General features: G+C 37.3%; 1 protein-coding gene across 1 annotated transcript in view; it reads right to left on the reverse strand.

The window, feature by feature from the left end:
• The window catches only part of LOC140227363 (serine/threonine-protein kinase 36-like), a 30,508-nt gene extending 20,317 nt beyond the window's left edge, over positions 1-10,191 (reverse strand). The window contains exons 1-10 of the mRNA XM_072307775.1: positions 10,108-10,191; positions 9,562-9,702; positions 8,380-8,457; positions 7,068-7,247; positions 6,244-6,402; positions 4,803-4,844; positions 3,998-4,091; positions 3,134-3,285; positions 2,303-2,458; positions 773-877 (exon numbers count right to left, since the gene is read on the reverse strand). Coding sequence (XP_072163876.1) covers positions 773-877; positions 2,303-2,458; positions 3,134-3,285; positions 3,998-4,091; positions 4,803-4,844; positions 6,244-6,402; positions 7,068-7,247; positions 8,380-8,457; positions 9,562-9,702; positions 10,108-10,191 — 1,191 coding nt within the window. The remainder of the gene's footprint in view (positions 1-772; positions 878-2,302; positions 2,459-3,133; positions 3,286-3,997; positions 4,092-4,802; positions 4,845-6,243; positions 6,403-7,067; positions 7,248-8,379; positions 8,458-9,561; positions 9,703-10,107) is intronic.
• Positions 10,192-12,192: the final 2,001 nt, after the last annotated feature.

Raw genomic sequence — 12,192 nt, forward strand, 5'->3', positions numbered from 1 at the left:
TTAGTTAATCACTTTCCCTGCAAAATTCCCATAGAATCTGCACAGTATCTACCAAGCTCCCATTGGCAATAGATTAATACCATTACTACAGAACCAGAGGGAGGTTAATCTTTCTTTTTTCCATAAATCTAATCTTTGCTGATATGAAAACAATAATAATGATGATGATGATGATCATCATCATCATCATTATCATCATCATTGCTATCATAAAAAAAAAAAAGCATAGTTCTTACCACCAAAATACATGAGGGAATGGTTTCAGAAGTAGTTAGGGCTTGAGCTGAGACTGTCATACCCCTTTCACACTAATCAGTCAGGGGATCACCCGAGAGAATCGCTGCAGAATCAAACATGGAACGCCTGCAAAGAATTTCTTTCAAACTAGCGAATGACCTTCCATTGGAATTTCTCTCATCTGCTCCTTTGCAGTGGAGGTACATGTTATGGCAAAGGAGCAAAATGGCCCGTAAGACATTGTTGGCATACTGACCTTCACTTTTCACCCATTAGTTTACCTGCAATGCATTTACACTGTAGTATTGCACAAATGTTCCCAGGGGCACTTGGGAGTTTACCAGGGACAGTTCAAGGGTAAAATTCCTGAAAAGTCACTCAGCATTTTTCCCATGATATCGTCCATGAGACCTTTACATACTACCAAATCCCAGGTTCATCCGAGTGCCCCCAGGTAAAATGTGCTAGGGTTATTAGTCTGAGGTAAGCCAAAATGTTTAGGAGAATAATCAAATAGAAGAGACTGCTTGCCTACCTCTTCCTGTAGCCGGACATTATCAATACTCTTCCTCACATCCTTGACTTTCCCTCCCTCCTTCTTAAGGACCCTTCTGCTCTCAACCTCCACGCTGGGGAATTCCTGGATGACAGGTACAGGGGCAAATGGAATTAATACTTCAGTGGCAGAGGGTCACTAATGACATATTTATGTGATATCATCACACTTCTGTGGGTGAAACGAAAGTCATAATTACCTCCGCCAAGGGAGGAGGTTATGTTTTCGTTACCGTTGGTTTGTGTGTGTGTTTGTTTGTCCGTGTGCAAAATAACTCAAAAAGTAGTTAACGGATTTGGATGAGACTTGCAGGAAAGGTTTAGAATGACACAAGTAACAAACGATTAACTTTTGGTGGTGATCTGAGAATTTTGGGGGAATTTATGAAGGATTTTTGATATTTTGGCAGGTAGGATCAATGAACTTGAGAGTTCAGGCTGCGCGTATTTGAGGTTTGCATGCGCGCACTAAAGTGTGTGCTCTGGTTTCTGCTAGGGCGAGGCGCGCCGTGCTTCAGAGGGTTTATGACGTAACAAAGGCTTCTATATTGGGAAATCGGGCCACTTTCAGCACACAATGCTATAAGTATGTGTGGGTGGAAATCACTGATATCTCTATGGAAGAAAAAGATCAGTGGTGGAAATGAGCTGCATGCTTGGCGGAGGTCTGCGCTCTCAGAGTGCTTCTCTACTTTATCATATTCTTATACACATAGAATGAAAATGAGAGATTTACAATGGTCTCTCTCCATCAATTGATTAATCTGTTTATTTACATCAATTTGACAGTTATATATCACATTTCACAGATGGAATAAAACTACTACTCACTGATCCTAAATCTAGGAGTGACACCTGCCCTTAACTAGAAATAAAACCAAAGAAACGATCAAACATATAAAGTGTTATCTGGTTGGCTATCTAATCTGTCTTGTCTTGTAAATTTCAACTATTTGTGATATGTAACATATAAATGTTGATAAAGAAGAAGCCAAATTGGAATTTTAGGAAATCAATGTGTCCATGACAATCCATGAAATATGCTGTAAACTGAATCTATCTGCTACAAGATAAAAAAAAAAAAAAGACCCACAATCTAAAAGGCAAAGGTATGTTGAAAGTGTATTAAAATGATAATGAGGCACCTTCAGAACATCAGTTTACCCCAGGAGAGTAGAATACTGTGATTGTATCAGCTCACACCATTCTGCACTTTCTACACAGCAGAGCATATCCTCTGCTGTACATATATTGGCACACCATATATAGTGTATTGTGAGTTCAGATATTTTCATATGGGTGAAAAAACTGTAAGTAAATGGAAGAAGAAAGAGAGAATAGCCTCATTGACCCCATCTGCAGCTGTTTTGAGGAAATGTTTATGTAGGTTTCCCATGATGTCTGTTTGGAAGTCATCAAGATACCTGTCTCTTCCTTCATGTTATTTTCAATCTTGGTTTGTACAAGAGAAGCAGGACAAGGAGAACAGAGGACTCAGACCCCAACTCACCTGTTTGTAGTCATGGGTGATTCGGTTCTCTCTAGGGGTCGGTTCCTGTTCCTTCACACTGGGCCAGGGCTCACTCTTGGCCATCCGGGGCTTCCCCTTGGGCTTGTCGGCAGGCTTGTGGGGCTTCTTCCCATCCCCTGCACCTGACCCTCCCTCCTAGGCACAGACACAGAAGAAAAAATTAGTGTCTTATTACATAACAGTGAGTGTACAATGATTATCCTTATTATGTTTAGCTTGTTCGGATTGTTTATGCACAAATATACCTCGCATTCTATTGGTCAAAATTTAAAGGGATGCACAATGATACCTCGCATCCTATTGGCCAAAATTTTAAGGGATGGTACAGTATTGGTGGGGATGAGGACTGAGCTAGTAACTTTTTGCAAGATACTGAGAAACCACTTATAAAATGTTACAGAGCATACCATTCTGATAGGAATTCAAGGTTCATTTGATGAAAATTGGTTTTAAAATGGTTGAGATGTATGCAAAAACAAGGTAGAACAAAGAAATCCTAATGAAAGGTGGGTCCCACCTTTTATCAGTATCACTTGTTTTGGATATCTCAGCTATTTAAAAAAAAAAATGAATCCTTGTGGAATTACAAGCTCTTTCATATTTCATAAGAGGTTTCTCATTATCTCACCGAAAAATGTTGGAAACCTGAAGCCAGGTCTCTACCAAGGCTAGGCCATCCCTTTTAACTACCTCTTAACAATAGCCCTTTATCTGCCAGGGACTTTGGACAGTGTGTACAATGCTAAGTGGTTTTCTGTGTCAATCAGCACTTAAAGCCCACAAAGGGGTTGACAGAAAACTAAGGCCCACCTGTGGGCCTTGCTCCCTCTGTTTCAGTTTCCTCATGATGGTGGTCCCCGGGGCTACATTGCTAGATTTCTCCTGGACTGCTTTCTCCTTCCTGGCGAGATCCTCTGCTGAGGGCGCCTCGGTGAACGGTCTCTCCGTCAGAGACTCAGACACTTGGGGGATGAGAATACGAGAGAGAGTATGATTGGTGACATAAGATACTTTGCTGGCATAGATCATTTCTCCCAAAATGTAATTTTTCAACTTTACGCTTGAAGTCCTCGACTTAAATTGACACATAGATCTGAAGTTAAACTTAAGACACTGAGATGAAAATATGCGAGAGTATTACTGGTGTAATGGGACACTTTGCAGGTGGACATCATTTCTTATAGATTATAATTTTCCATCTTTATATTTGAAGTTCTTAACTCAAATTGAAACTGAAAAATCTTGTGTTAAACTTGAATCTCCAACCTATACAACAATCTTCAATCTTCAGACCAGAAATGAAATAAAACTTAAGTTTGTGGGCAGCTGCTTATGCCACAGAAATTTGGCAAACACAGTATACTTTCTTCCACATCTGCTTGACAGGAAAGACAGTTTGGTTTTAGCAGATGATTTTATACAGTTCACTCCTGTTGTACCAAACATGGTTATAACAAAATTCCGGTTATAACACAATAAAAATTCAGGCCCCGATATTATCCGCTCTACATTGTTTATTTGTTTGGTTATAACAAAATTTCAATATAACAATAGAAAACTGCTGGTCCCAAGGACTTCGTTATGACAGGAGTCGAATGTACCCAGAAACCAAAACAAATTTGGTGTGACCAGCTTCTTGCTCTTTTCCAACTTCAAAGAAACAAATGATCTCACCATGGACTCCGCCAGCAATAAAAGGGTGGTAGAGGAGCTGGGGCCAAGAGAGCCGATGTTTGGCCGTCTTTGTCAGCAGACCTTGAAGGAAATCCTACAAATTGGGCAACATTAGCAGAATAAAAAGTAATTCAAGTGTGACACATGTTTGATATTTGCATTTACCATTATTTCATATTTGTGAAAAACAGACATACTGACATGTCTTGTTTGAATGAAATCTCAGCATCACAACACATATTCACATAAACACGAAAAAAATTCAACTCATGGAAAAATATGTAACACAAAGCAACCTTTGACATTTTCTTTGTTGTTGTTTAAACTTCACATATGAAGTGACATCTGAAACTCTGTCAGTAAATTTCCCAATATGGTGTCATGTGTGCACCTTGTACTTGCTGTCCAAGTCATGTGTCCAGCATGTTATGTGACTGTGATATAGTAGTCCTTTTTTTGTTGTTGTAGCAATTAGCATAGGTATATTGAAAAAGAAAGCAAACAAGCAAAAGTTAAAATGTGCATTTTCTTCAGTGTGAGTTTGAATTTGAGTCTCAGAGGTGTATGATTGGATGTTTTATATTTATATACCCATCTATTATACATACAGTATACATATGCATATTGTGTATATAGTACACAGTCAAGAAGAGAGTATTTTGTATGGCATGCTTATGCTTGACTACTTCGACATTTTGTGTTTCAGTGTCATGCACAGGACTATATGACTTGTCAAATATTAATGTTGGGGATAAGTTGACTTCTAAAATGCCAGCCTACTGCTTCTTGGAATTATTCTACTCACTTTGAAATCAGGATTCATGTTCTTTGGCCACTTGACAGGATCCTGAAAATGTCACAGATAAAAAGAAAAAGAAAAGAGCACAAATGTTTATACAGGGAACCTCATTACAATAATGATATAAAAACCATGACAACAAGGAAAAGCACATAAAGCAAACGGAATTGAAATCGGGTTAGAAATGGCGAAGGAGTAGCATTTTGCAGCAAAATGTAAAATACAGGTCAAAAATCAAGGTCAAAGGTCAAAGAAGTCAAAGGTCAAAATTCTGTGTAGAAGTTTTGAAGCCCTCACCTAATGCCATCACATAAAGCAAACGGAATCGAAATCGGGTTAGAAATGGCGAAGGAGTAGCATTTTGTAGCCAATGTACAATATAGGTCAAAAATCAAGGTCAAAGGTCAAAGAAGTCAAAGGTCAAAATTCTGTGTAGAAGTTTTGAAGCCCTCACCTAGTGCCATCACATAAAGCAAACGGAATCGAAATCGGGTTAGAAATGGCGAAGGAGTAGCATTTTGTAGCCAATGTACAATATAGGTCAAAAATCAAGGTCAAAGTTCAAAATTCTGTATAGAAGTTTTGAAGCCCTCACCTAGTACCATCACATAAAGCAAACGGAATCGAAATCGGGTTAGAAATGGCGAAAGAGTAGCATTTTGAAGCAAAATGTACAATATAGGTCAAAGGTCAAGGTCAAAGGTCACAACTGAAATTCTGTGTAGAAGTTTCAAAGCTCCCATGTAGTGCTATCATATAAAGCAAACAGAATCAAAATCGACTCATAAATGACAGAGAAGTAGCAAATTGAACATTTTGATCACACACGGACGCACACACAGACGAACGGACGGACGGACGGACACACACACGTATGGAGCCCGTTTCATAGTCCCCTGCTCGAACTCGTTTGGCGGGGACAATTACCTTATCATATCAGGTTTCTCACTATATCAGGGTAAAAGATACAAAGGAATATAAAAAAGTTGGGACCTACAAATTCACCTTGCTATATTAAAGAGGGTTTTGCTATATCCAACTTCTTTATAAAAAAAAAAAAAACCTCCTGTGAATATCATTGCAGTGTTGTGGAGAAAAGGTAAGATTTATTGAGAAATGCTAAGATAGTTATCTTACGAGGACATTCATTTACATTATTCTGTTTTAAATCACCATTTTAAGATGCTCTCTACATTCCATTGTCTGCTTAGGACATCAACTGTTTTTCACACACAACTAAAATTTGGAAGGCAATCATTTAATATACCAACTGGGCAAACATAAGAAATACTTAACTTTGCATTTGCTAGATATCGGTTTGTCAAAATTTAATGCATGTCATATACAAGTAAAATTTGCAGTTTTTACTGATTATATTTCTTGGAGAAGTATGAAACATTCTAAAGCATTACAAAATGGGGTAATTAATGGAGTTGTAATTGATCACCTTGATGATGAGGCTGACGAGCTGAAAGATGCTGTTGGTGTAAAAAGGGGGTGTGCCCACAAACAGCTCATAGAGGATACAGCCAAGAGACCAGAGGTCTGCTGTGTGGTCATACGGTTTCTCCTCAACCAGCTCCGGTGCCATGTAAAGAGGCGTGCCCTGCAAATCAAATGAAACAAGTTAGACGCTTGGCATCTTCCTATAGGCTCCTTACTATTTTATCTTTGACTCATAAACTCTTGGTTTAGACATATACACAGTGCTATATGTCATTGTCTTCTTTTCTCTACCAACTCTGTTGATTTGTTATTAAAAGGGATGTATCAGTACTTTTTCAATGACCCAAGCTAGCTTGCAGCATGGCATACGTCAGAAGCTTTTTACCACAACTAAGAATTTAAGTGTTCTCCTGATTTGACTAGAAATACAGGCATGGCTGCCTACTTCTGCAACATTATAATGAACATACCAAAGCAGTGTAAAATATATTTTGAGGTTTAAAACTGTATACTGGTTCAACATGGAACAATCAATCATTATAAGCATGACTAATCAATTTATAGGAAAATGGAAAATGCTAAACACACTCTGTCTTATTTTTCAAAAGACCCCCCCCCCCCCACCAATATGTATTGTACAGCCATACTAGTTGGCAGTTGTGCTCAGTAATAAGGAGCAAGAGGTTTGTTCTTCATTTTTGGAGATTCCTTGAATAATCATCACAATAATATCTGAATGGTCAAATTACTATAACCCCCCCCCCCCCCCCCCGAGAAAATTTCCACTTTTACAGTATTCCTTCTCTTTTTTTTGACTGCACCCACCTTGATGGATGTGAGGACCAGTGTGTTGATGCTCATGGCTCGAGCGAAACCAAAGTCACACAGCTTGACCACACCTCCTTTGCCCAGGAGAATGTTCTGTGGCTTCATGTCTCGATGGAGGATACGATGGGAGTGGAGGTAATACAGAGCGGCAACCAGCTGACAGGCAATCACCCTCACCTACAGATAGAGGGCAGTATTGACAACATAATACACTGGTAATCATTTCAATAAATTACTGGTACCACAGATCATTTTGCATAGATTCAAAAGAGAATGAAACCCAATATGTATGTGGGGTGAGTGAATGCAGCTTTATTAGTGGAATACATCATTAGTGCTTTACGAAAATCAGACAATCCATTAAAAAGTTACAATTTCAGTGCAGCCAATGTTGGATGAGAAGACTACAACATTTTGTGAAGTCACATATGGACAATGATATAGAGAAAGTATAAAGAAAATTTGACATACATGTATGTATAATTTCCACTTTTCTAGCATAATAAAAAGCACTTGACTTATCACTTTCAGGAAGCAGGGGGAATGATATTTCCATTATCATATGCCAGCAACAAGTCATGGGAATATGAGTGCATTTTTCGTAAAAAATAAAATTTTGTGGAATTGTTTTTATAATCTTTTTTTTATATCGTTCTCCATATGGGTTGCTATGATCTGCAGTAGTCTTCTCGTCCAGTGACAGCTGCACAGAAGCTTTAACTCGTTGAGGACGAGTCCCGAGTATACTCGGGCAGGCGTCTATGGGAAATGCGTGTTGCAGCAAAATCAAACCGTCCTCAGCAGGTTGAATATTCATTACTTTTCGACAGATCATCCAGTTTTCGTCAAACTTTGCTGATATATTCTACCTAATATTGCTGCATTTACTCGATGCAAAAATATATTTGGGTTTCAATCCCCTTTTACAGCATACTAGTACATAAAACCTACCTTCCTGTGAGATGTAGAGCACCATGCAATGAATATAAATGTTAGGTTATGATATGTCTTCCATGACTAATAACGTGTTTACATTTTCTTTTTCTTTTTTTTTCATAATTGTTTTATTTCATTCTTCCAATGACAATCACAATATGCTAATAGGCAAAATGCTTCTTCAATCTTTTCCATCACAATACCACTTGTGATGAGTTGGGGAGACTTTCTTGGGAGGACCAATGAGTTCCAGGAGGACTTTCTACATGCCACGTACTCAAATACATGGTTTTAGACAGTAAGCAGGATCTTAGTCTTACTCCCATCAGAGAAAAACATGCAAAGTACAAAAAGCTAACAGCAATTCCTTTACCTGTTCCTCCGGCAGATTACCATCGTCCTCCAGTATCTGGAAGAGTTCACCCTCTGCGTAGTCTGTTACCGCGACAACCTAGAGTGACAGAGGCACACATGGAATCAATTACTTTATGCACATGTCTTTGAAGGGCAATTCAGCCAACCTTGAATGAGTTGAAACTTTTCGGACTGAAGAAATAGCCTTGAATTAAAATCAATAGGATATAAAAGGAAGTGGACTTGAAAAGACCTTCAACTTAGGCGATAATCCAACTTATGCGAGGTCAATTTAAGCAAGGTTGACTGTATATCATTTTGTGTTTGAAAAGAAACTAAACATAATGACACACACGTGTGAAAAAAAGGTCTCATGAGCTTCTTCTCTGTGTCAAAGGTTCACTGTGTTATTGCTAAAATACACCACATGAGCTCTACCTTGATCAGATGAGGAGTGAATATGATATTATATACAAACAGGGGTCTATCTTTAGAGACAGCTGAAATACTGAACAAAATTTACAAATTCTTTGCAAAAATCCAGCACCAAATTGTCTAAAGTGTCTTCACATCATTTGCAGTTAGTTGGAAACGTTGTAGGAATGTCTCTGAAACCCTAGGTCCTCATGATTTACAAAAATAAATGATGCTATTTGTTCCTATATCCACCACACTGAGTCACTTATAGTTCCCTCATTGTGTATGTTTTCTTAGCAAAAGCTACACCCACAAACATTTAAGCTTGTCTAAAGTTTGCCTGACCTTGCAACAACTGAATTAATGCAGGCAAACAAGCTTTCCATGACACAGAATAGACTGAAAGAAACGTGTGACATACAAGGCATTAAAACAAAACAAAAAAATGGCCATAAGTATCATGCTCGTGTCAAAGTTTTGCCTCTAAACACCAAGAAGTCATCTACAGCTTTACTTTTGTAAATACACACCTAATTTTAGTGGCTTAGCATCAGCTAGCACAACTTCTTGGTACACAACCAGCTGTACATTTTTTTTTTTTTTGGGGGGGGGGGGTGGGCAATGATATTACTCCTCAACTGAAGCATGTGTTGACAGTTACCGGTACTAGATGTGTTTACAGCTAGAGAGCTGCCATGACAAAGAATGAGAGTAAATTCTATATGGAGACTCTGTATTTTTAGTTTCCCCTCAACCTGCCTCAGCTAATTCTCCCCCTACTCACATCCTTGTCTGTCTCAAACGTGTCCAGCATCTCAATGATGTTTGGGTGGTGCATCCCTTTCATGATCTCGATCTCTTTCCGGAGACTGTCAAGCTCTTTGTCACTGCGTCCCAGCTTAGGGATGAACTTCAGGGCCACAATCTGTTGATCAGGACAGCAATGATATGGCAACCATTATGATGATGATGATGATGATGATAATGATAATAATAATGACATCAATAACAATAATATGTTACTCCCATTAATTGTTGTCTAATTATTATTATCATTATTATTATTATTATTATTATTATTATTATTATTATTATCATTATTATTATTATTATTATTATTATTATTATTATTATTATTATTATCATTATTATTATCATTATTATCATTATTATTATCATTATTATCATTATTATTATTATTATCATAACTACTACTACTACCACTACTACTACACTACTATTTTCATTATTACCATCATCATCATTATAATCATTAATATTAATTTGCCATCATGACTTACATTATTTCAGAAAGAATTCATGAACAAACCTTGCCAGTGTATTTCTTCCTCCCTCTGTAAACCTTCCCAAAGGAACCCTCTCCAATAAGTTCCAGCACGTGGTAGTTCTCCATGATGTTTTGAATTTGACAAGCAAACCTGGGGAAAAACAAAACAAAACAGAGAATACATACTGATTAATTGTTGATTGACAGAGAAAAGGTGAAGAGCACTTGTGATTCTCCTGGAATGAAAATAGAAGGGGTCTATCTTTAAAATTTTAGATGGTCAGTGTGGTATGGATGCCATCTGTTGATATGATCCCATGTGGTCAAACTTCTCAAATTATAGTTTTTATAGGCCTACACCATACCGCATAATGTCCGAAATCCTGTCCTGCGAATAGCATCACACTTCTGGCTACTACTTCTAGTGTCTACCAACATCTTGCTTGACAGTAAACTGTCTCTTCACTCTTCACGAGTAACATTAATTGTTAGACGTCTAACGTTAGTTGTTAGACACTACTGGGTCATTCCATCGGGTTGGGGCAAAAATTGTGACATCAGAGTCCAAAAATAGAAGTGTGATAAATGGATTGTTTTGTTTATTCCAAGTTTTGTGGGACAATTCTTCAACTAAATCCACTCAAGGCTTCATAATACTGTCCTTCATATGTGAGTAAACTGAGAAACAAGATTTGACAAAATACCACCATTACATGGACATCATTTATCATCCTTGCTAAGACTATACTTGCTTACCTTCAAAATAAAAGGAGTTGATCTCCAATCACTCCTAAGAAACTTTTTACTAACAAAATTGTTAATCACTTTGTTCCACATTCTTCAACATGGTACAAGTATTTTGACAGATAGAGCATCAATAAATGGAACATATGACTCCTTGTGTATAGCAGTACCATGTTCTGTGTTGTTCTTTTTTCTCACCAAGCAAAGAAATTCAATTTATGATGGAATGCAGAACTAGGTATTGAAGAGAAATCATGCCTAATCAGAATGCAATAATTTTCTTTGGAAATACTTGACTACTTTTTCTGGCCTAACCTTCCATTTTTTATGTTACCACCATTACATGGACATCATGTCTCTGTAACAGAGGTATAATTGGGAGCATTATAACTAAATGCCCATCAGGGGTCATTACATACCAAATTTCACTTTTTGCCACAGGACCAATTAATACTACTACTGTTGTACTAGCAGAAAAACACCTTGAATGTCAAATTCTTTGGATGGAAATAAAAGAACTAAATATTAAAGTTGAAACGAGAATGTAAAAAATTATTTACATGTGATTTTCAAAATCATACTAATCCTGTTCAAGTTTCCACTTCAGTTTGTCTTTTGAATCATGTCTTTTTCTGTGTAAATACAAAAAGACTGTTAAATTTTATAATTTCTAAATCTTTGATTACTTTAAAATGTCAATATCTCTTTCAAGACATTACCTTAAAATATGCATGCATCTGTTACATGGACATAATGTCCCCGAAATGGTGGTACAATGGCACAGAACTACAGCTGTAACAGTCTGATAATGATATAAAACTTGTGATACTTGAAATGATATCAAATGTACACATGTGTATGGCAAGTTGCATCCTGGTGAGAAAAAAAAAATGGATGAATGCATGGCAAAATGCTAATTTTTGGCACAACTTGTGCATCCCCCCTTTTCTATAAAACTGCAAACATTTAGATTTTATTACTTTGTCCGAGCAGTAGATGTGTACAACTGTGACTTATTCTCATGCACATAACTTTTTCTTGACCTGGTAAATGAAGGAGAGTAAGAACACATAATGTTTGAGTACTCAATGATTGGTGTTTGACAAAAATAACTTATTCAACTTATCATTTTGATTTGTATTACTGTTACATGGATATCATGTCCCTGTAATAGTCATATCGAATGGTATTACATTACTGAATTTTAATAGTTGTCCAGTATCAACCACCTGATGCAAACTCAATATAAACTCAAGCTTAGGTATACATCACATCCAGGCAAGCTTCTAAAATGTGTAGCAATGAACAGGTAAGAGTTTGTCTTCCATACATAATTATAACTCTGAGACCTTTGATGCATTACCGAAGAGATGTACGAAAAAA

The sequence above is a fragment of the Diadema setosum genome, chromosome 4 (genome assembly GCF_964275005.1).
Source record: "Diadema setosum chromosome 4, eeDiaSeto1, whole genome shotgun sequence".
Lineage (NCBI taxonomy): Eukaryota > Metazoa > Echinodermata > Echinoidea > Diadematoida > Diadematidae > Diadema > Diadema setosum.